At 40.6% G+C, this 23587-nt stretch overlaps 2 protein-coding genes across 4 annotated transcripts; one reads left to right on the top strand and one right to left on the bottom strand.

The window, feature by feature from the left end:
• Nucleotides 1–7882: 7882 nt before the first annotated feature.
• On the bottom strand, nucleotides 7883–10628 carry ido1 (indoleamine 2,3-dioxygenase 1). The gene is made up of 10 exons (XM_026321995.1): nucleotides 10503–10628; nucleotides 9842–9937; nucleotides 9639–9758; nucleotides 9415–9533; nucleotides 9292–9306; nucleotides 9094–9193; nucleotides 8840–8957; nucleotides 8709–8760; nucleotides 8456–8604; nucleotides 7883–8364 (listed from the first exon to the last, which is right to left on the bottom strand). The coding sequence occupies exons 1-10, from the start codon at nucleotides 10593–10595 to the stop codon at nucleotides 7976–7978; spliced, it is 1251 nt and encodes a 416-aa protein (XP_026177780.1). The 5' UTR covers nucleotides 10596–10628; the 3' UTR covers nucleotides 7883–7975.
• Nucleotides 10629–11776: 1148 nt separating this feature from the next.
• rhobtb2a (Rho related BTB domain containing 2a) lies at nucleotides 11777–23501 on the top strand. 3 transcript variants are annotated; one of them, XM_026322675.2, is made up of 10 exons: nucleotides 11777–11863; nucleotides 15100–15301; nucleotides 15521–15624; nucleotides 15711–15896; nucleotides 16016–16956; nucleotides 17046–17164; nucleotides 17950–18100; nucleotides 18210–18298; nucleotides 18997–19102; nucleotides 19764–23501. In XM_026322675.2, exons 1-10 carry the CDS (start codon nucleotides 11832–11834, stop codon nucleotides 19967–19969), a joined length of 2136 nt encoding a protein of 711 aa, XP_026178460.1. In that variant the 5' UTR covers nucleotides 11777–11831; the 3' UTR covers nucleotides 19970–23501. The 3 variants fall into 3 exon arrangements, with proteins under 3 accessions (XP_026178460.1, XP_026178459.1, XP_026178461.1); XM_026322674.2 differs by lacking the exon at nucleotides 11777–11863 and adding an exon at nucleotides 13133–13378; XM_026322676.2 differs by lacking the exon at nucleotides 11777–11863 and adding an exon at nucleotides 13441–13567.
• The last annotated feature ends 86 nt before the right edge of the window (nucleotides 23502–23587 follow it).

Raw genomic sequence — 23587 nt, 5'->3', positions numbered from 1 at the left:
GCTTATCTTGTCACTGCTCAGGACCTTTTATTAAGCAGTGAAATTTGACCTTCTAGTGTTTGTTGATTTTAGCTTGTGTGTCATTCATTACAGATTTGACTTATAACTCAACCTGTGGCAAAGCTCCAGTCTATGATCGTGCTAAATATGAAGGTGTGAACATCCCAATGCAGATACTATCTCTACTTCATGAGCTTAATGCAATTATCTTTGAGCATATACTGTGTAATTTACCACTGATCTTATTCACAGACCCCTTATCATGCAGTGTCACTGTACAGTATGTTGAATGGAGTACACGTGAGTGTGTGACGGGAGAGAGATGGACATTTCTTTTCCATGCAGGAGACCCCTGGGGAACTTCCTGTATTTTTCTAACCCGGATGAGAAGCTGTTGATAACATGAGTGTGTGGGCGCCAGCAAGGAAGGTGACATTAGCAACAACTCAGAGGAAGAGGAAGTCAATCAGCACAGCGAGAGGGAGGAGGACAATAGCGTGGCATGAACAGAAAGCCAAGTGGTGAAAGTGGGAGTAAACACACATACACAAGGTGTCTCTGTCTGCAGGTCAGACTACAGGGCTGTGTCTGCACGTGCATTCATGTGTTAATTTGGGCATGGCCTGTGTCTGAGCATTTAAGTGCATTTGCATGAGTGTATGTGTGTATGTGCATGTGCATGTGCATGTGGGAGTCTGTGTGTGTGTGGATGTGTGTGTAATCACACAGTTGTGTGTTCTGCACCTGGCCGGGCCAGTAGTGAGTCAGCAGTGATGAGAGGTTGAGCTGTATTCTCTGTCACACAGCTCGAAGCTGTGTTAACCTTTAAGACAAAAGGCTGTGACGTGTGTGGGCTTCTGCTAATCCTCTGAGGAAACCCTCTGAATGTCATGCATTCTTGGAGCAGTCATCAAAATCTGATTATAAATGTCTGGTTGAGGTTCACTAAGCAGATTTAACTGAACTGTGAGGGGATTTTGGTCACTGGCGATCTTAACTGTTCTCATTTTTATTTGACTTTCACTTAGACTATATCTAGGTGGACCCTCAGCACACAGGAATTCAGTATGTCTGAAGTTGACTAAAATTTGTGTTAATAAAAAGCATTTGTTAGTGGGAATGAAGGAAATGAGGCTAAAATTCTGAAATGAACTGAAGTTGTGCTCACATGTACTTTTAAACATTTCTCCAAACTTCTTTTCAACTTTGCAGTTCATTACTTTCTATGAGTCACAGTGTAGAGTTTAAAGAAGATAAAACACACAGTGTAAAAAATCTGAAGGTCCCCACAGATTTTGATAATGTGTTAAAATATCTATTGCCCTTGAATTCACTGTCTGGCCAACAGCTACTACAAAGCAAAAAGACAATGAAAGCATGAAGCAGATCACAGAGGGTACAGATATTTGTGGCAATGTTTCTTTTTTCATTAACCCTGTCAAAGCATATTTCACAGTACAGAAAGAAAGAAAATACACGAGTTTTTAAAGTTCCATTGCATAAGTGTATTTACTTAGAAGATGTCCAATCTTCCTCCTAACATGAGTGAAATGAGGACAGGTCAATAAGTGGACTGAGCTGGAGGTCATTATGGTGCAATACAAGTTTCTTGTAGGACAGAAGAGATCAACCTAGAATAATCAGTTGGCTCTAATACCTCAAGAGGTAAAGGTGGATTACCATGAGAATTGATGGTCTCCTTACAATGTGTCTTCTTGACTCCATTGGTTCTCTGACTTTACCTCACACATGGTCCCAGTGACTGATGTTCATGTCAGGTAATTTATAAATATTTCTTTTATCTGGCATCATCATAATGTTTACATTTCAAATTGTCCATTACTTTGGTATCTGCTAAATTAAGACTGTAAAGATGGTAAATTCTCCATCCATCCATTATCTCTACCCACTTATTCCTAACCAGGGTCACAGGGATCAGCTGGAGCCTATCCCAGCTCTCTTTGGGTGAAAGGCAGGGGTACACCCTGGACAGGTCACCAGTCCATCACAGGGCCACATAGAGACAAACAACCTCACACACTCACACTCACTCCTATGGGCAATTTAGAGTCACCAATCAACCTGACATACATGTTTTTGGACTGTGGGAGGAAACCAGAGTACCTGGAGAAAACCCACACAAGCACAGGGAGAACATGCAAACTCCACACAGAAAGGCCGGGTTGCGAACCCAGGACCTTCTCTATGTGAGGCAACAGTATGGTAAATGTTACACAGTGGTGTGAAAAAGTGTTGATCCCCTTCCTGATTTCTTATTTTTTTGCATGTTTGTCACACTTTGTTTCAGATCAAACAAATTTAAATATTAGTCAAAGATAACAAGTAAACACATCATGCAGTTTTTAAATGAAGGTTTTTATTATTAGGGGAAAACAAAATCCAAAACTACATGGCCCTGTGTGAAAAAGTGTCTTCCCCCCCCTAAACCTAATAACTGGTTGGGCCACCCTTAGCAGCAACAACTGCAATCAAGCGTTTGCGATAACTTGCAGTGAGTCTGTTACGGCGCTGTGGAGGAATTTTGGCCCACTCATCTTTGCAGAATTGTTGTAATTCAGCCACATTGGAGGGTTTTCGAGCATGAACCGCCTTTTTAAGGTCATGCCACAGCATCTCAATCTGATTCAGGTCAGGACTTTGAATAGGCCACTCCAAAGTCTTCATTTTGTTTTTCTTCAGCCATTCAGAGGTGGACTGCTGATGTGTTTTGGATCATTGTCCTGCTGCAGAACCCAAGTTCACTTCAGCTTGAGGTCACGAACAGATGGATGGACATTCTCCTTCAGGATTTTTTGGTAGACAGCAGAATTCATGGTTCCATTTATCACAGCAAGTCTTCAAGGTCCTGAAGCAGCAAAACAGCCCCAGACCATCACACTACCACCACCATATTTTACTGTTGGTATGATGTTCTTTTTCTGAAATGCGGTGTTACTTTTACGCCAGATGTAATGGGACACACACCTTCCAAAAAGTTCAACTTTTGTTTCGTCAGTCCAGAGTATTTTCCCAAAAGTCTTGGGGATCATCAAGATGTTTTCTGGCAAAACGGAGACGAGCCTTTATGTTCTTTTTGCTCAGCAGCGGTTTTTGTCTTGGACTCTGCCATGCAGACCATTTTTGCCCAGTGTCTTTCTTATGGTGGAGTCATGAACAGTGATCTTAACTGAGGCAAGTGAGGCCTGCAGTTCTTTGGATGTTGTTGTGGGGTCTTTTGTGACGTCTTGGACGAGTCGTCGCTGTGCTCTTGGGGTAATTTTGGTCGGCCGGCCACTCCTGGGAAGGTTCTCCACTGTTCCATGTTTTCTCCATTTGTAGATAATGACTCTCACTGTGGTTCACTGCAGTCCCAAAGCTTTAGAAATGACTATAACCATTTCCAGACTGATAGATCGCAATTACTTTCTTTCTCATTTGTTTTTTAATTTCTTTGGAGTTCAGCATGATGTCTAGCTTTTGAGGATCTTTTGGTCTACTTCACTTTGTCAGGCAGGATGTATTTAAGTGATTTCTTGGTTGCGAACAGGTGTGGCAGTAATCAGGCCTGGGTGTGGCTAGAGGAACTGAACTCAGATGTGATAAATCACAGTTAAGTTATGTTTTAACAGGGGGGGGGGGGACACTTTTTCACACAGGGCCATGTAGTTTTAGATTTTGTTTTCCCTTAATAATAAAAACCTTCATTTAAAAACTGCATGATGTGTTTACTTGTGTTATCTTTGACTAATATTTAAATTTGTTTGATGATCAAACATGCAAAAAAATCAGGAAGGGGGCCAACACTTTTTCATCCAACTGTACCTGCTAAAAGTCATTATGCAGAGTAACTCTTAGCACCAGTAGCCTCTGCAGACTCTGGCATGTTAAAGTCCATTGGGCTCTGACAGACATGGGGATTTAGACCTGGGATTTGGACTCCAGATTTAGGACTTATGAAACAATCCTTGTATTACTTTGTTAGTTTTCTTTTAGTGCTACAACATTAATGAAATGTCTGATGAGCTGAATATTATTCCCAACTGTGTAAACTTGACTGTAAAAAGATACCACAGGGTATCTGAGCAAAACAACTGATGCAAGGTTAATTTCTTAGCATTAAAATGGCAAAGAAAATATTACAGATATAGAATTAAACAGTTTATGGTACACTATAATCGTTTTATGTCCATCCTTTAGTTGATTTTGTAGCTGTGGAGTGTAATCATTGACTAAATAACTACTCAGTTCTGATACAGTATGCTTCTAGATAAAGGAGTGATGATGCTGCAGTACATCTACATCTTCCTTAGCTATTTCAGAACAGTTTTCTAAGCAGCCCTGATGGCAAATAGGAGATGATAGAGTGCTCATTTCAAAAGTAACATTCTTGAGACTTGACTCGGACTTGTGAGCATCTCAGGGCTCTGAGTCCTCTTACCTGACCATTTTGGGTAAAGGTAGGACTTTTTGCCATAATGACAGCAGCGGTGGGTACAGCTCATTGTTTTTATTGCATGGAAATGAAAGTTTTAGTTTCTTATGAGTAAGTACTTATTATTTGCTTTAAGGTTTTCAGTGTGAACATTTAATTATGCTGCTTTTGCATTTAGTTTAAAGCACCTGTCTACACAAGTACAGCCTCACAAAGCGACTAGCGTGGCTGTAGAAAATATAAGCACACGGACAATATTAATCTAAGGTCATCTTATGCTAAACACTGTAATGCTACAAGCTTGCAAACCACACAACAATCCACCAGATGCAAAGCCGAGAGAATCTCTGTATCATAAGACGCAGGGCAGTGTGATGCAGTATCTACATCGCTGGGAAAATGTCACAAGTTTTCCCTGCAAGAATAGAGGCTGCAATGTGACGCACGTTTTCCTGTCAAGTCAGTGACGTCATCTGGGCTGCCTCATCAGGACTGGCAACAACAGTAATCCTACCCCTGAAAAAACGGGCTTTCAATCTGGCTGTGAACTTGTCAGCTTCTTTTTTATGTGGGCATCTCATTTCAGTCGAGTCACTGGGGAGGAAGTGATAAAGTTGCTGTAAGATGACTACATCAAAAGCCCTTAACTTGCTCTAACAGACTGCACAAGTGATTTACAAAGAGGAGCTGAGGTAAGACAAAATGATTTGAAACACAGGGGAGATGAAAGATGCTCTTGATGTCTTCTTTAACAGGCAGAAAGGTGAAGTCTGAAAATACAGCACAACACAGTGAACGTCTACATTAGCTTCTACGGAAACTTTCCTAATGGAAGCAGGGCGGTGATTCATGCCAGTCTGAAGGTATATCATGGTATTAGGAAAGTTTTCGTGAGCACAGTAGATGTAGAAACCTCTTACTTCTGGGATGAACTGCCACACCTCTCTTTCACTTCATTTACTCAGATCACAAAATTGATGCTGGGATGGGAATCAGGATACTCATCATTTCCATTCTGAAACTAAGTGAATTCCTCTTGAGTGTTTAGTCTAAATGTCTTTTTGACATGTCAGGAGTATGAAGAGTATTTAAACAAAGAGAAGCAACAGGAGAAACAAAAGGAAATTTCAGACTATGGATAGCAAATTTCTAAGACATAATGGTGTAAAAATTGTGTTGACAGCCACTCTATTAAGATATGTAGAGCTCAAATTAAAGGGTCAGAGGAAACTAATCAGTAAGTGAATAATGAAGAGGTAGCTGACCCGTGGGTGTGTAAACATAGAGATAGTGAAGTCAAGATGAGCAGGAGGTGGGAGAACGCCCAGAGTCACCAACTCTCCTGCACCTATAGAACATAATTCCCAGTTACGCCTGTCATGTCCATGCCAAAGACAATCCATCCCAAGCCACTGCCTTTGACGCGGGTCATTCACAGGGTGAGAAAAGGTTATGGCTTTCCTTGGCCTGAGGTAAGGAGAAGCATCATAAATTCAATTTTTACAATAACAGAATTCAGGATATCCCGTGGTTAACCACCAAGGCACAGATATCCGATTGTCTAACCAAAACGAGAACCCACCCCTGTAATCCTGTCGGCTCTGATAGATGGAATATGGATGTTTGAGTGGATTTCATGAAAACAAGAGTGACTCCAGATGCCCTTTGCCATGAGGAAAATGACTTATTTAGCTGACTGAACTGACTCAAATGCTACAGATCATTTGTAGTTGATTCTTTTTTAGGCCAAAATATTGCAGTATAATTGCCATATAATGATGAGACCTTATACACTTTTATTTTGTAATGCATATCACAACATTGTCAGTCCAATACAAATGATTTGGTTTCCCACACTGAAACCGGCCACTGTTGTGATACGAGGTGAAACCCACGACTATGCAGGCCCAACCCCAACTACACAATGAAGACATCCTTAGAGATGGTGTGTGTTTACTGCTGGGTTGTCAGGGAGTCCTCCACAGCCAGGCAATAAGGAAGGGGATTATTTGCTTTGGCTGTGAAAGAAGGCTCTAATCAGATCACTGTGACATGTAAACACACAACGTGTCCTCCGCGCCACCCATCTCTCTCCGTCCCTGCGTAGTTTCTGTTCACCTTTCACCTCCTCACCTCGGGTCTTCCTGTCATTTTATACGAAGACTTTTTCAGGGTGTGAGAAGCATCTGAGTGAATGCTTTGGGATAAGTGAAAGCATGAATGACTTACCAACCCAGTGCACAAGACAATCTTTCTTTATGCATATGCCAAACAACAAATGTCTCACGTTAATATTTTGACAGAATGCATGTGTAATTGTTTTCTCTCTCATTTGTTCAATTGTCTTCCATTCTACCCAGCATGTGAAAAGGAAGTAGAAAAGTTAAGTCAATCGCTCAGTTTGGGGTGAATTATCATGTCTAATTGCCAAATAGTCTGTCTTATCTGATCTCACAAGGCTGTTATTGTAATGAAACACCAGTGGAGATGAACCAAGACAGGTGAACATTACACAGCATGAGCCATTCGTGGCACAATCCATCCCTTCTTTGCTCTGGGTTTTCCACACTCTCGGTCCAGGAAGTACAAGTGGGGCATATGAGGGCTGGATGTGGGCTGGAGGAGGATGGCAGGAGTGCTGAGGTAACCACTGTGATAAGTGATGCATCTCTGCACTGCATTGTGCTTTATCCTTCTTTATGACAACCACATTGTGAAGCAGCACATGAGGCAAAACAGAATTAAGACTCAACAATGGTTGATTATTTATTATTTATCTGAGCTGGAAAGGTCAGAATAAATGTCAGCATTTTAAACTGTGTACTGTGTACATCTTCACAAAACTGTGTTTAATGAGTTTTATTTTACAAGCTCAAATCAGTGCTTCACGTGCCTTTGGTGGCCTTGTGTATTCCTTACTGTTACAGCTTTTTAAAGACAAACTGTGAAATCTTCCCTTGGTCTGAATTGTAAGGCCGCCCTTTAGTGCCCTGCCATGGTTTCACTGGGTATTGCAGTACATCATTTTCTGACCTGATCATTTTTGACAGCTGGAAACCAGTACCAGTACAAGTACTCAGTGGAATCTAAAATATATATGCTGCCACATTTTCAGGTTGAAGAGGACAAAATGTCTTTGTTATGTCTAAACTACATTTGTTGAGTGTTACTTCTCCAAAAGTAAGAGGGTTGAGTCTTGACTTAAGTTGCCCTCTTGGTGTGTGGTCCTAAAACAGATGTCTGATGCTTTTTCTTTTGCATTCCAGATCAGCTTAAAGGAATTAGTGGTTAAATTTAATTTGAAATAACATCAGTGTGTTTAATTTTGGTTTTGGATTGAATGATGGGTATCACTCTTATTTATTAAGCTGAGGTCTGTTTATGGACAACACGGCATTTAAAACAAGCAATGGAGGTCTCTCACTCTTGTTCTGCCATGTTTTAATTCGAAATAGTGCATTAAGTAACCAGAGGTGATTTACCTCCAATTTTATGTGATTTAGCTGACAATGTGGCGTATCCTCAGTGATGATAGCTCACATCTCATTCATTTATTTTGTTTGTCTCAGACAGGAAGGCGTCTTTTGTTTGGTCCCTCACAGTTTTTAGGAAGGTCATGATGCCGGAGCCACCGGTGCCCCTCTCCTCCAGTGCTGTGGGTGCTCTGCTGATCATCTCCTCCTCTAAGTCCTGGCTTTGATTACGGAGTTGCCGAGCACGGGCAGCAGGTACAGTGATGAAACGGCTGACAACATTGATGTGGTAGTTGCGCAAAGCCAAGAGTTTTTTGACACAGAGGTGAAAAGTTTGATTTAGCCGCTCGTCGGCCTGCTGCTGCACAAAACCCCTTAGGGAGGGTTGCAATGAGATGTCATGGATCAGTTGCTTGTGTGCAGGGGGCATGTAGTTCCTCATGCGAGTTAGAAAAGCACCTAGAAAAGGCAGCATCATCACAATGAGTGCATTTTATTCCTCTTCAGCACAGATGTTATTATTGAGTGGACAAAAATTCAACCATCATACCGCTGTTTGACTCATGTTGGATCCCGAGAAGTTTATCAAAGCAGTGTAGTAGGCTGCTCTGTGCTGCACTCCCCCCTGAAAACTCCATCGGTTCTGTCTGGACCCCTTCATAGATCAACCCTTTTGGCATAGAGGGGTTGTCCTTCCACCTATGCATGTGCACATGGACACAGTGGAATATTTAAATCATGCTTCACTGTATAAATTAAGAACTAATGACTTAAATAAAAAAACAAAAAAGGCATTACCATACCCAGACAGATAGATCCTTAAAATGCCGTAGAAGACTGAGGGCTCAACATACACTTAAAAAAATTCACATAAATAAAGAATTAAAATTTTTTTTAATAATTATTAATATATTTAAGGTAGATGAGTGAATACCTTGCATCAGTTTGAGTGCATCAGTCATGTCCTGTATAGACTGGCCAATGTTGTCCAGGGCTCTGGCCACAGCCTGAGTGTCACCACCTCTTATACCGTTGATCACAGTGGGGATGCTCTGCAACACCAAAAGCTTTGTCTTAAATTTAATTTGATTGAATTTACTGTCACACTGTGGTTTTCACTCAACGGTTCAAACGCTATTAATCCTCTTATTGTTTTCATAAGTGCATGTTGTATTATTTTCTCTTCACCCTCAACGCAGGAACCGCAGCTAGTTCCACTAACAGAGTGACAATGAAGAAACACCGGACGCTTTCTCCACCTGGGAGGCTGACCAGCAGCTCCAGATTCCTGTGTGACACAAGCAAACATACATCATTTGCATTTGCATACATCAGTATATTATGGTACATGTGTAGAGGAACAAAATTCAATGAAAACATACTCACTCCATGTCAAAAGGCCTGGCACAACACATATAAAGATGTGCATGAAAAAGAAACAGGGCAGATTTATACCGGACTCTTTTATGGGACAAAATCAAACCATTTGCAGAAGCTAACTGGTCTTACCCCTTTGGATCCTTCTTTCTCCAGTTAGCCAACACTCCATCTGCATGGGTGAGAATTGGGGGAAGTCCTAAGCGTTGTGACACCTCCCAGTATGGAACAGCCAGGTTATATGGCAGCATCTTACAGGAAGATTATTTAAAATGTGAATCATTCACATGAACCCATTCACACTGTAGGACAAATGATAGCAGTGAGGGTGAAGGGGGACAGTAGGTCAGACTTACCTCAACCGTATCATTTTCTCCCTCCTGCCAGACATAGCCCATGGTCATCACGCTGAGAGTCAGGTGGGCCAGTCGCAACTCCCGGTGTTTCTGCAGAAAACTACTGCTCAGCAGTGGCATCTGGGCAAAATTAGTAAAGAGCATTAACCATGTCTCTATAAACACTGTGAATTGTCCTTGTGAGTTTATTGTCCCCCACTTACCTTGTTTACATGGTCGCGCAACATGTGAGAGTGCACAAGCTCTGGGACTCGCAGGCTAATATCCATCCATGGCTTGTAGTAAGGTGGAAGCTCTTCCTTTGAATGTATTTTATCAGTATGCTTTATTTATGCAGTGTGCGTGTGAAAATGTTGATCATGGCAGAAGGAAATGAAACAACCATGCACAAATGCAAATGATAGAACAATCACAGACATTTTTGTTTTAAATTCTAAGCCTTGAGAGCCTACATTTGCATCTCACTTTATGTTGTTACATGCACAGTGACCTTTGAAAGCGTTTCAACAAAATGCAATTATGTAAACACACACCACCTGTAGGAATAAAGTTAAATACACAAAGCAAACATGAGCAGTGCCAAATTTCAACTTTTAGTCTCAATCAATACAGCCAACCACGTTCACAGTTTTAAAGTGTTTTAGTGTCGTTGCATGAGAGTCATTTATTGGCTTCAATTTAAAGTCCTGTTTTGAATATCATGCAGACTATAGTTTCGTGGCCATCAAGCGTGTCATTGTCAATAATTTTCAACTATTTTATTTTAATTAATAATTTCAACCTGAGTTAGCCACATTTTCAAGGCAAGAGGGAAACTTATGATTCTAAGTTGAAGCAGCTTGAAAAGATTCACAATGCACCTACCAGAGGCTCAGGAAGGATGAAGCCGAGCTCCTCAGAGACATAGTAGCGTTCCAGAGAAAAAGGAGCATTAGAGTCTGTCTCAGCAGCAGCCATTGAGAATGTAATATAAATCCAGACAGCAAAAATCCTCTGACTGTCTTGATGGCGTAAGAGACCCCAAACTGACTGGACTCTGGTACAGAGGTTACTTTAATATTGTTGTCATCAGTGGCTCTCACTTACATAATATTCATCCTTCACTTCCACTTTCGCACATTTCCAAGTAAAGTTTGAGGAGTATTTTTACTTCACTTTGCGAATGATTAAATAGATTCCACTGTTTCTTCTTACTCTATCACAAGCTAAAAAAGATTTTTTTTTACCACAGCTCTATTTAATCCTATATCCTACTCTCTACTGATATCAAATGAATAGTTATGCAAGCAGATATTGATTAATTGATTGGCTAGGTTAAACTAAAAAGAAGACTATAATTTGCAGTGCAATTTTAAAAAAAACATGTTATTATATCATTTCATAGTTTGTGTTTTAGTACAATACATTTCTTTTGTTTATTTGATTCTGTTGTCTCTGTATATCTGCTTATGTTTCAGAGAGGATTAGAGAAATTTAGACTGTAGCCTCATCTGGTGGAGAAGACTTAACATTGCAGGAGGCTTATACTGCAGGGAGGTGGGTGTGCTCAACCGCAAATGACTTCTATAACAGTAAAATGCAAACAAACATACCTGCAGGCATGCAAGAATAAAGTCTACTTCATAATGAAATATAGAAGAGGCTTTGCTTAAATCCCATAGTTCACTTTATGAAAAGTGGAAACTTTTAAAAAGTGCACCTGTTTTTTGCAAATATTTTTGTTTGTTTGCTGTGAAATGGCAGAATTAAAGTAAAACAATAGAAGGTGGTTCAGTATATCATGCAGAACACCAAAAGTGCATTTCATTTTGTAAACTGGCTGAGGTCATTTCAGTGCAGTTGAAGTGTTTGAATCAGCTTTACAAGCTCAGGCATTTCTTTCACAAGAACTGCAGTGCAGCTTTGGATTTAATACACTCTTAATTTTGCAAGTATAAAGGTCGACTGTAATTTGATCCACTTGGTGTTGGGATATAGTTAAGATGTACAAACACTGCATAGCATTGCTGGACTGAAAGTGATGGAGGTAAAAGATAAAACAACTCTTGAGATTGTGGTTTATTGTGGATTTAAGCCTTTTCCTACACTGCATCATTTGAGACTGTGAGGATAAAGTTACTGCATCAAACTGGAGTGGAAACAGCTGCTGTTTCTCTGATGGGGAAAGCTTTCTCTCAATAGACCTTCAACCATATGTGTACTATGGCTCTTAGTGCCTGTGAATGGTAAGAAGCTTTTTGATTAATTACAAACCAATGGCCAGTAATGTCTTTGCTGTGCATACTTTGAGGTTATCAGGCTAATAATTGAATTGCACCAAACTGCTAAACAATAACTAAACTGCCACTGAGAGTCATTGCTGCATATATTACCTCAGGAAATGTGGACTAAAGGGATCTAAACATTGATATGAACAGTTAGTAACATTCAGGAATCAAAAACAATATGTAACTTCCTTATAATAATATAAATTGATGCGCAAAAGAATCCAGTTATTACAATATCTGTTTCCTATGATGTGGTATATTTGAGTCTCTAGTGAAAGAAGATAATGATCAAGTGCTGCATTCCTGGGAAAATTAATTAATTTTGACCTGGAAACCTTTAATATAAAAAAAAAACAGTGGCAGTGCATTACAAATCAGCAACACAGAGATTGAAACATGTAGGCACTTACTAGACAGGGAGGATTTAACAAAATCATTACGGAAAGCTCTGGAGTTTGACCCGTAGGAACTAGAAATCCAGATAGCCTCACATACTTGGAACCATTGTTTATTTAAACTCTGTCTCTGTAATATTTATTGTTTAGTGGCTTTATCAAAGCCAAATCTCTAGAGAAAAAGACCTGAAACTGTAATACTAGGGCCCTGATCACTTTTATTCATGATCATTACAGTATGTACTAGATATTTATACATGCAAACGTACAATTACAAATCAGTGTTGCAAAAGTTTGCAGTGTTTTGAGTGACACCATGATACATGGATCTAATCATGTCTCCCAGCTATCTGATTTCTGTTTTACTGAAGTTGTTACCATTATCCTGCCACACAGGAAACCACTTATTGTGTGTATTTACTGCATACCTTATATACAGTAGGTTATACTACTAGATGCTCTCTCTGTTGGATGAGTCCCAAATGAAGATGTGGTTGTTTCTACTGTACGCAACCTTTTTTAGAGGGAAGAGATCATTCATGGTGTATTTAACCCAGTCTAAATGCATGACAAGCATCTACTTACTGTAAACTGTGCAAAGTACAGTCTGGATTCTTTTAGGACAGAGGTGAATCGTGTTGGACTCTATTCAGAAGCTGCTCAGAAGCTGTGCTATGGGATTTGTAACGACTTTAAAGTGGATCAGTGTTTTGTAATGAGTGGGGTTTTTTCTTTTTTTTCCTTGTTTTGCCGTCGGTGCGCCTGCCTATTATTAGCTACGGAGGCCTCACAGTCAGTGGAGGTGGCTCCATGACGGCTCGGGCTGCAGCTCTGCAACACGCCGACAGGCTCCAGATCAGCGGCCGTGTTTTTGACCGTGCAGGCGGACCTTTCGCGCTGATCCGGCTGGGCTCGAAGTCAAACCCCTGCGGTCGGCTGCCTCTTTTCAAGCCTCGTTCACCTTGACTTGAAGATGAAGTTAAACACGAGCTGCCGTCAGGTGCAAGCCGCATCCGATGGAGCCCTGCGTTTTATCTCGTTCGTCGACCAACCCGATGCAGCACTTCCTTACGTTGCGGTAAGAGGGCAATGACACATTTCCTGCACGGGAATCAGACTGGATTGATTTCCTTGTCAGTGGTTTTGCAATGAAGACGGAGACAGATAAACGGGCTCAAGAGTCAGTGACGGGGTGTTACATAATGTGTAATGCAGCAGAGCCTCATGACTAGTGTCTCGGTGGAGGAGGGACTGTTCGGTCCTTCTGGTAGGATATGCACTGTTTTCTAAGCTTTGTTATGGCTGGTTATTGAGGATGCATGCCTATTTAATGGTCACGTACCTAAGAGCGTAGCGTGGAGGTGCTGCGTGGGTTATATAGAATAGCTGTCTGTGTCAAAATGATTCATTGACTCGGGAATTGCGCAGTGTGGACTGTAACAGAAAAGGGCACAGAGCAATATTACAGTCGGTGTGTGTGTGTAGTGTCATACAGGCCCAGCCTAAGGTCAGCCTGTGAGATGGTTGTGTATATCTATGTGCATATATGTCTAGACCTGCCGAGCCTACAGGGACGCAGTCAATGAAAAGGCTGATTTTTTTATGAATGGATGTTTGAAAAAAAAAAAAAAAATCATAGTAGCGATAGTGATAGTAATCTTTAGGGACCCGCATGTATCAAAGTATAAAATGATTGCTATAAGTGATAAACACTGTTTCTTGATTATATCACTTCGCTCCAGAGGGTCCGACCTTTGGTTGTAGTGCCTTACTTTACTATGAATCATGGTGAAAAGGGGGCAACTGTCTCTTTATTGTGGGTCCAGCACTGGGGGTAGCTGACCTCATTCACGGGAGGATGGCACTATCAGAGTGTGTAAATATGAATGATCACAGATTGCACAGAGCATCACAGCCATAGATCAGACCAGAGGGGTCCTGCACTAAACAAAACTCAAATGGAGGTCTGGTGTTTGAACATGTAGGATCTGGATTTGGGAGTCAAACATGACTTGAAGTTTGGGACTCATGGACATTCAGGAGCCTACACACAGTTTAATGTCCAACGGTGGTAAAGTGGCACAAATAAGAAGAACACAAGTAAAACATTAGTTGTAATGCTGCTGTTTTTGTAGAATACAAGGACAAAATATTATCCGTGTCATACTTGGAGGACTGACTGATATAGGCTGTGACACACACAGACAGTTCCCTTGGAAACCACTCCCGGTACCTACATCATCAGCCACCATTTTCGTATTCTATTTACCTACTTCCTCCATTTCATTTAATGAAAGAACATTTATGCATGTCAGATTTTATGTAGCTACTCTTTATTATGAATTGAGGCTGTAATGACTGAAGCTAAACTTAAGGTAAAATGGATTATATGTTGATGGGATTAGAGAAATATCAGGTTTATACTCCTATTTATATATAGTTCATTTTAAAATGTGTTATTTGTTTTAAAACTGAAGGTGCCCTTCTATAATGTTTAGAATATTCTCAGGTTATTTTTCAGTCGGCTATTAGGCGTCTGTTTTTGTAAATATCCCCTTTTGTCTGCTTGTCCCTTTAAATTTTTTCTATATCAGGAACAAGGACAGGGAACTTGTGAATGGGCACAGGAAAGTCACAAGACCATCCATTGATAGCTCTGCAGTCAGAACAAGCAGTGCAGATAAGGAGTAGTCACAGTATCGAATGTCAGTATTGATCTATGTTGCTATACTGTTCAGGACGATAGCTTAGTCTTTCCGGTGCTGATGCAGCGTTCTGGGCTTCTTTGTACTTCGACAGGTCCCAGCTGACGGTTTCTGATATGGACTATGAGAGACCAAACGTTGAAACTATCAAGTGTGTGGTGGTAGGAGACAATGCAGTTGGAAAGACCCGCCTTATCTGTGCCAGGGCCTGCAATGCCACGCTGACTCAATACCAATTACTCGCTACACATGTGCCCACAGTATGGGCAATTGATCAGTACAGAGTATGCCAGGAGGTAAATATGCAAGCTCATAACTTTACAAAAATTACCTGCATGTTTTTTCCGAAATGTGAAAAATGTTTTTCCAGGATTTAAACCAAAGGTTACTTGACTAAATTAAATCTGTATATGAGTAAAGCACTTGTCCATCTTAAGTATCTTTAGCAGTGCAGTCATTCAGAAATTTACAGAAATGAATGGATAAGTATTCATCTGTGTGTTATTTCTCATTAGGTATTAGAGCGCTCCAGAGATGTAGTGGATGATGTCAGTGTGTCTCTTCGGCTCTGGGATACTTTTGGAGACCATCATAAAGACCGGCGTTTTGCATATGGCAGGTGAGATACTATAAAATTAATTAGTTAATGAGCATTTGCTATGGTGATATGAACATTAAGAGAATCTGTCCTGCATCTGTCTTTAGGTCTGATGTGGTAGTACTGTGCTTCTCAATCGCCAATCCCAACTCTCTGTATCATGTGAAGACCATGTGGTACCCTGAGATCAAGCACTTCTGCCCCCGTGCTCCTGTCATCTTGGTGGGCTGTCAGTTGGACCTGCGCTATGCAGACTTAGAGGCAGTGAACAGGGCACGGCGACCTTTAGCTAGGTAGAGGGACTGAAGTTTTAATGCAAGAATATGAAATTTTTATGTGGGAGTCAGAGATTGTTTGAGATTTATTTTAGTATGTGAATTACCCCTGATATATTTTCATCTTTTTTTTTCAGGCCCATTAAATCCAATGAAATTCTTCCTCCAGAGAGAGGCCGGGAGGTGGCCAAAGAGCTGGGAGTGCCATATTATGAAACCAGTGTTGTTGCTCAGTTTGGAGTCAAGGACGTCTTTGATAATGCTATCCGAGCTGCCCTCATCTCACGCCGCCACCTGCAGTTTTGGAAATCTCACCTCCGAAATGTTCAGCGGCCTCTCCTTCAGGCGCCCTTTCTGCCACCGAAACCTCCCCCACCTATAATCACTGTGCCTCCTCCCCCAACCACCACAGAGGAGCATCCAGTCGGTCTTCTGGAGGACCCACACTGTGCTGATGTCATCCTGGTCCTGCAGGAGCGACAGAAAATCTTTGCACACAAGATATACTTGGCGACATCCTCATCCAAGTTCTATGACCTCTTTATTATGGACACACAAAATGAGGAGACTGAAAGGCCGCCTCGTGGTCCTCTCTCTGGTCGAGAGCTGCTGATGCGTGCTGCTAGCTTTGATGTTTGCGAAAACAGTGATGATGGGGACAGAGCCAACTTGAGGGCCTGCACTAGCGATGGGACCTTGAAAGACTCCGAGGGAGGGCGACGAGGCAGACTGCTCTCCTCGTGGAGCCGAGCCTTCGTCAGCATCCAGGAGGAGCTGGTAGATGATCCCCTAACATACAGTCCCAGGCCTATGACGGTAGTACACATGGACCCGTCCATGCAGCTCGGTCCTTTCCGAGCAGTACTTCGCTACCTGTACACAGGTCAGCTAGATGAGAATGAGAAAGAGCTAATGCACATTGCACACATCGCTGAGCTGCTGGAGGTCTTTGACCTGCGGATGATGGTGGCAAACATACTTAACAATGAAGCCTTCATGAACCAAGAAATCACCAAAGCCTTCCATGTACGGCGCACAAACAGAGTCAAAGAGTGCCTGGCCAAAGGCACCTTCTCTGGTGAGTGACCTTGTTCATGTGTTCTGCCTGAAATAGAGGAGATGCAGGCCCAAGTGAGTTTTTATGTATGTCTCACCTCTGTATTGCAGATGTAATATTCAAGCTAGACGATGGGACAATCATGGCCCACAAACCTTTGCTCATCTCTAGTTGTGACTGGATGGCAGCTATGTTTGGTGGGCCTTTTGTGGAAAGCTGCACCAAAGAGGTAAGTCAACCTGCCAGTGCATAACTGTTTGACTGTGTAGCCAGCTCTCTCAAAACCATGAGGAAGCATGCTGAAATGTACAAGATGTCCTAATTACTGAGGGCACCAAACCAGCAAAATCATAGCCTATTTATTGTGGAATAAAATCTGCACTGCGTACGTGTTGCAGTGCTCTTGCCTCTTTGCGAGTATTTTTGCTGGATTGCTGACTACAAATATCTCACTGCTTTGTTAAGCTTGTGAAATGAGACCAATAGAGCTCAAGTACAGACCAAAGTCAGTACTGAGTAATGCACTTATTCCACATTGTTCATTGTGTATTCTTATTGCCAGTCAATTTATAAAGTAGTAGTGATTTAATAACTTTTTAATTAAATTTTCATTTTAAATTAAAGTGCTGCAGAAATCACTACGTGGACTGTGACACCAGTGAGCTATGTATATAAAGTAGAATTTAATTAAAGGATTACAAGTCCCAGTGATTTCTGTGCATATTGTGACTGTGATTTTAGTTACTTTGTTTTTCTACCTTGCTACTGAAAGATAAGACACATAAGAAATAGTTACTACTACTGCTTTAGTGTGAATTTTTGATTATGTGACTCTTTAAAGCCATTTTTAAATTTACTTAGCAATTATCAACTTTGAGACACTTTTTATTTTTATTACATCATATAATTAAAAAAGTGAAAAACAAGGTCTTCACATGTGTTGACTGAATGCAAAATATAGCAAAACCCCTGGGTCCTTAAGTTATGACTGCACTATATGTTCCTGTTTTTAAGGTGCTGCTTCCCAACACAACACGCAGCTGTATGAGGGCTGTGTTAGAGTATCTCTATACGGGGCGGTTTTGTTCTCGGTCTGACCTGGATGCAATGGAGCTTATTGTTCTTGCCAATCGTCTTTGCCTCCCCCACCTGGTTGCACTTACAGGTATTGCTTTTGTAAAAATATTTTCTTTACCTAGAAAACCAGAGGATTGCATGTGTGTGTTTCCAGTTTAAAGCATACAGTGACTTTTTTGTTTCTGTTTTTTCATCAGAACTCTACACCGTTACAGTTTTGACAGAGGCAGCGATGATGGGGGCTGACACTGATGGAGATGTGCTGGTGTACTTGGATATGGCACAGGTGTGCAACCCATCAGTCAAAACAGTGGCATCGCTTTAAAACATTTATATAATGCTTTGGCAAATTGGATTTCTAATATTTCAGCTTCTGGAACTGTTCTGGAGGCTGAAATAATCTTTACACCTAGGTGGAGCAAATGCAAGTCAGCTACTTGGCTAAATAAATGGCAAAGGACTTGTGGGGCAGTGGACATTCAGGACATAGCACATTGCCTCAGCACTATAGTTTGTGTCATCATTCAGACTGAGATGTTCTTCTTGTATGGCTGTAATTTCACTTCAACACCAGGTCGTCAGTGTCACTTGGCATTACCAACCAGAAAATACAGGTTTTCATGGCAAATTCAGTCATTGCTAATTTCTTTGTTGATACACACTTCCAAAACCCACAAATGATTCCTCAGCTGCTATATAACAGCCCACATTAAAACTAACATGCTATTTTTAGTATTTAGATTAATGCACAAGCAAAGATTTTGAATCCTCGCTGATGCGTAACAACTTACAAATATTTATGGATGTTGACCAAAATTTATATAAAGGTAGAGCCAGGTCTGTTCAGTCAAATGTAAGCATGCCTATACAGTCACATAAATAGCTACTGTCACATAAAAGTAAGCTCTTCATTTCTGGCATTGTAATGTTATCATGTATAGAAACAAAAATAACTAACCCTATAATGTTTTTGCATGTTGACAGTTCCACGGGGCCCAGCAGCTCACTGGGTGGTGTCTTCACCACATCTGCACCAACTACAACAGTGTCTGCCGCAAGTTTCCAAGAGATATGAAGGCCAAGTCTACAGGTAACACAAATGCAATCTGATAGCACACTGCAGGGACCATTAATGCTCTCTCACTCATACTAAACACTAGCCTAACATACAGTAAGGCAACAAAGCTGCTTGGGTGCTATAGTACATGAAGTTTTATGTGTCTTGTGTGGCCATTTGGAACATGGCAGCAAGAAATAAAAACACTTTTAACCGGCTTCAAAGAAAGATGGCCAATATAAATGAAAAGCAGATTAAGCTCAGTGGACCAATTTCAACCCAGGGCAACTTTATATTTAGGTTTTAGCACTTCTGAAGCGAAATTATTCTTTCATTATGTACTGCAGTCAGGGATGGCTAAAATTAGTGGTTACTGCTTACACTGCACACATTTGATAAATGTTGCACAAGAGACTTGTATCATCAATTTGTCCTTAAGTTGCTTTCAACAAAAAACATTGCCAAGCAAACTGTCATTGCCCTATGTGGCCAGTCTATGGTACCGGCCATCACAGCAGGCCTACACAGTAACTCACTTTTTCCAGTTTGCAGGCACTGTGCAATTGTTTGTGCTGTCATATATGATAGGACTTAGGGCTAGATTTCGATAACAAACTATAAACTATACTGAAAATGTATGAGTGATATCCTTACATAACATAGAAAATTCTTAAAACAGTTTGTTCTCATGCAGAAAACCAAGAATACTTTGAGAAACATCGTTGGCCACCTGTGTGGTACCTGAAAGAAGATGACCACTACCAAAGAGCCCGCAAAGAGCGCGACAAGGAGGACTACCTGTACCAGAGACGGCAGTGTAAACGCAAGTGGCTCTTCTGGAATCTTCCATCCTCTCCCAACTCCAACTCTCCTTCTTCTGGCTCATCCGCTGTCATCTGACCAAGCGGTAAGGCCATGTCCACTCCGGAGGACATCAGCGTGGATTCAAGTTGTAGAAGATATGGTAGAAGATAAGCATTGGTTAGGAACACCCCAGTTATTCAGGCACACAGTTTCTCCTGTTTGTTCGCCTCTGCAGTCAAACGGCACTCCCCCAGGTTTGCAATCCTAGCTCAGTCTGTCAGTTAATACAATAAGTTTTGTTCCTTAGATTCTTAGCTTGGTGTACATGAGACTCACATCTCAGTGATTTTAACCTCACTGACAAATGGTACAGTGTTAATGGCGCAACCCATGTTGATTCTTATATGTTCCTCCAGCTGAGTTTTACATTTTAATAATAGGACTCTGCTGGCACAGAATGTTCCACTTATGATTATAATTGTCATCACTTAACCTGAACTGATATCCAAGTGCTGCTTATCAGCTGCAACAACCAGCAATTCACAACAACTTACGTCTCAGAGATATAACACTTTGCCCTTAAGTATTTGTACAGTCTACCAAGCTATGTGTACAGTACGATCTTATCAACAGGATATAACAATAACAAAGCCTGCTAGGAATCAGTTTTCAAAGTCATTCACTCTGACCATGCTGATGCATAAATGAAAATACTGGCAACGTTATTTTTGTACAGTCATTCTGTTTTTGAATGTTTGTGTACGGCTTGCGCAGCTAAAAGTGACGTGAGCCTGGACACACTCAGCATTTATGTATTGTGATCTTGTGATTTGTGGCCTCTTGTCACAAAAGGGCTTTAGTTTATACAAATGCATTCAGTGTCCCGAGACACAACAGATTCCAAATTAAGGAAAAGATCTGTATTAAAATGCCAGCAAAAACAAACCAGATCACTATTATTTCCTATGTGTTGCTTGATGAGGCTTGTTAGCACACGTTTCCTTAGTCCTTCAGTTTTGAATGGTTTCATCAGTTTAATCAGCCATCCCGGACAGCAATACAACCAATAGCAGCATTTCCAGAACTGACCACATGTACATTACCCTCGCTCTGTGACTGTGTGTTTGACGAGTCAGTCACTGGTGGTGATTTGGCTTTTAGAGATTTGTCTTAGTTGATCCAAGGATGCCCCCTGACTATCTGCAGTTGGCTATGTAAGACATGTACATGCAGGAGGCTTCCTCATGCCTGGGCGAAGTCATCCATGCTCTTTTACACACCTCGAGCACTTTCTGGACTCTTCCCGACAGCGACACACACAAAGACCTCCAGTAGCAGCATCCTGGCGAACAGCACTAAAGACAGCATGGTGCCATGACCTTTGCGTCAAATTTTAAAAAAGTAACTGGGGAAAATATCAGAAAAGTTATGAAGAGGTTTAGATCAAATCATTTTACTTGATTTGTTTCGCACACTTCACAGTATGTGTTCAAAATTGTCATCTACTATTGTACTTGATTGTAGGATGGACTGCAGTGTTATTTGACTTTGTAAATGTGGTGCTCATTGAAGATGGGTAGGATTGTAAATTGTACAAAATATCAAATGAACTGCAAGTAATTTGCATCACTCTTATGTTACCTATTATCAAACACTGCAGGCAGTGAGCAGAATCATACAGTATTACTGAGTAATACATATACAGAATATAGACTTGACTTATCTAACTTGCATTTAGTTACCGTGCAGCTATAAACTGTTGAACTGAATACTCTTTGTGCTGACTTCCAGTCACGTCGATCATATACTGTAGTATACATGCAAATTACAGGCAGTTCAAATGAACAGTTGAATAATAGTAAAATAGGATTACAGTGCAAAATAAAGTAGACACATGTTTCTATAAGTTAAATGATAAAGACATGTCAACCATGAAACATAGCATTGTTATCAAAAAAGTGCATTCTGAGTGCAGCATTTGCTTCTGCAGCATATGTTAGGGAAAAGCTTGCTTTAATCCTCCTTTAATCCTATTGGTTATAAATTACCATAGGTTTTTCTTTACTAGGCAGATACTAGATAGAGCCCAACAAAGAGCCTAAAATGAAAAATTCTATGAATCAATTTAGTGACAAAAATAAATTTTTTGCTTGTGTTAACTTCAGACCTAATAACTGCATTGCATGAACACAGCTTGCCAAAATAGATGAAGTTTCTTCCACATCGTTTAAAGTGTAATGTAGAGAAATAGAGGATGGTGCTGCCGCTCTAAGCGGTAGGTTTAAATTGTCTTCACTTACATTAAGTTTATCTATTGCTAATTAAACATAGGATCTGTCATTTTAAATATTAAATCTTTCAACACAAATTAGACCGAGGTGTGAACCTCCAGGGACAATTAGGTCTTTTAGAGCTAGCTTCATTCTAACTCTGAATGTTTTAACAACAATTTCAGTAATAAATAATGTGCAGTTTTCACACAAATCATAGTATAATAGTTTACCAGCAGGTGGGTCTATATTGGTGTAATTTGCCTTGGTGGACTGATAGACATGGTTTTCATTCCACAGTGCATTGCATTTCTCCACCTCATGCCTTAATGTACAGTGTAGTGTATGGTATCGAAAGTGAAGTAGTGTTGCTGTGGTTAAAAGTTTGTTTGCTATATGTTAGGTTACCATGGTGCCCTCTAGGCTGTGTGTGTATTTGTAAATGTACATAACCCATAATTTGAATGTAAAGTAACCAGTTGGTGTGTGATTTGATCAGTGTGCTTCAGATTGAACACTAAGCCTCTGACCATCAAGGCCTCAACAGACCTACACAATGACAAACCATCAGTTTGTGACGTTCACCATGAAATGAATGCAGGGATTTCAAATTAGTCTCATTATTTCAAAGCTGCTTTATGCTAATGAGCTCCACTTTTGGAGCCTGCATATTTACAAAGTACTGAGACAGCGTGGTCATTGGAAGTCGGGAAGTCAAACATGTAAATAGAAATTGTGTGATGACTTGCAATTCAAACTTGGCATAGCAATTGATAAAAAGGTATTGCATAGATTAACACAGATCCTCTTTTTGTACTATGCATACTGAAACGTCTGACTTTGAAACTACAGACTTGCACTGCTTTGTAGCACCAGGTTCTAATCGAATTGCGTTAGAGTACAGCAACATCATTAGACAAGTAGACAATATCAGGAAAAAAAAAGATTAGATCATAAATTACAAAAAAAAAAAAAAAAAGTCACTGGCCCTGTTCCATATATTTGGGTGCTAATTTCACCGCTGCAGAGAAGCACAAACCAAAGGGAGCTTTAGCAGCACCAGGAATATATTATAAATGCTGCACAATCACTACTGCATAGTTTAAGAGGCCTTGTTCAGAAATGGTTAAAAATCAAACAATAAATAAAAAAATAAAAATAAATGTACAGAAAAAACTTGAATGTTTTTTCAGTGTTCAAAGCCTAGATGACTTTTTCTTTAGTCATCAGGTATTTTTGTTCTGAAGAGCAGTTTTTATTGTTTAGGAGCTGTAAATCTGAAATTCTGTAGCATGTGTTCTTGAAAGTGTGTACATAACATTTACTAAATAAAAGAAGGAGCAACTGTTGACCTCGGATATGTGGCCAGTGTGTTTTTTTTTTTTTTTTAATCTCTGTGAGTCGAGTCATATGAACCAGTGGCGGTGCCAAGACGTCAGCAGGA

Source organism: Mastacembelus armatus, chromosome 9, assembly GCF_900324485.2.
Source record: "Mastacembelus armatus chromosome 9, fMasArm1.2, whole genome shotgun sequence".
In the NCBI taxonomy this organism is placed as follows: Eukaryota; Metazoa; Chordata; class Actinopteri; order Synbranchiformes; family Mastacembelidae; genus Mastacembelus; species Mastacembelus armatus.
The sequence above is the reverse complement of the archived record's forward strand: the minus strand, read 5'-3'. Positions and strand labels throughout refer to the sequence as shown.

What these genes read in the sequence shown, in the direction of transcription:
- ido1 (XM_026321995.1), bottom strand. Translation starts at nt 10,595, where the DNA reads ATGGCTGCTGCTGAGACAGACTCTAATGCTCCTTTTTCTCTGGAACGC. An exon ending in TGCGCGACCATGTAAACAAG is followed by an intron (nt 9,759 to 9,841) that starts GTAAGTGGGGGA and finishes AATTTTGCCCAG; the next exon opens with ATGCCACTGCTGAGCAGTAG. An exon ending in TGCACTCAAACTGATGCAAG is followed by an intron (nt 8,761 to 8,839) that starts GTATTCACTCAT and finishes AATTTTTTTAAG; the next exon opens with TGTATGTTGAGCCCTCAGTC.
- rhobtb2a (XM_026322674.2), top strand. Translation starts at nt 13,317, where the DNA reads ATGGAGCCCTGCGTTTTATCTCGTTCGTCGACCAACCCGATGCAGCAC. An exon ending in CAGCACTTCCTTACGTTGCG is followed by an intron (nt 13,379 to 15,099) that starts GTAAGAGGGCAA and finishes GTACTTCGACAG; the next exon opens with GTCCCAGCTGACGGTTTCTG. An exon ending in GCACGGCGACCTTTAGCTAG is followed by an intron (nt 15,897 to 16,015) that starts GTAGAGGGACTG and finishes TTTTTTTTTCAG; the next exon opens with GCCCATTAAATCCAATGAAA.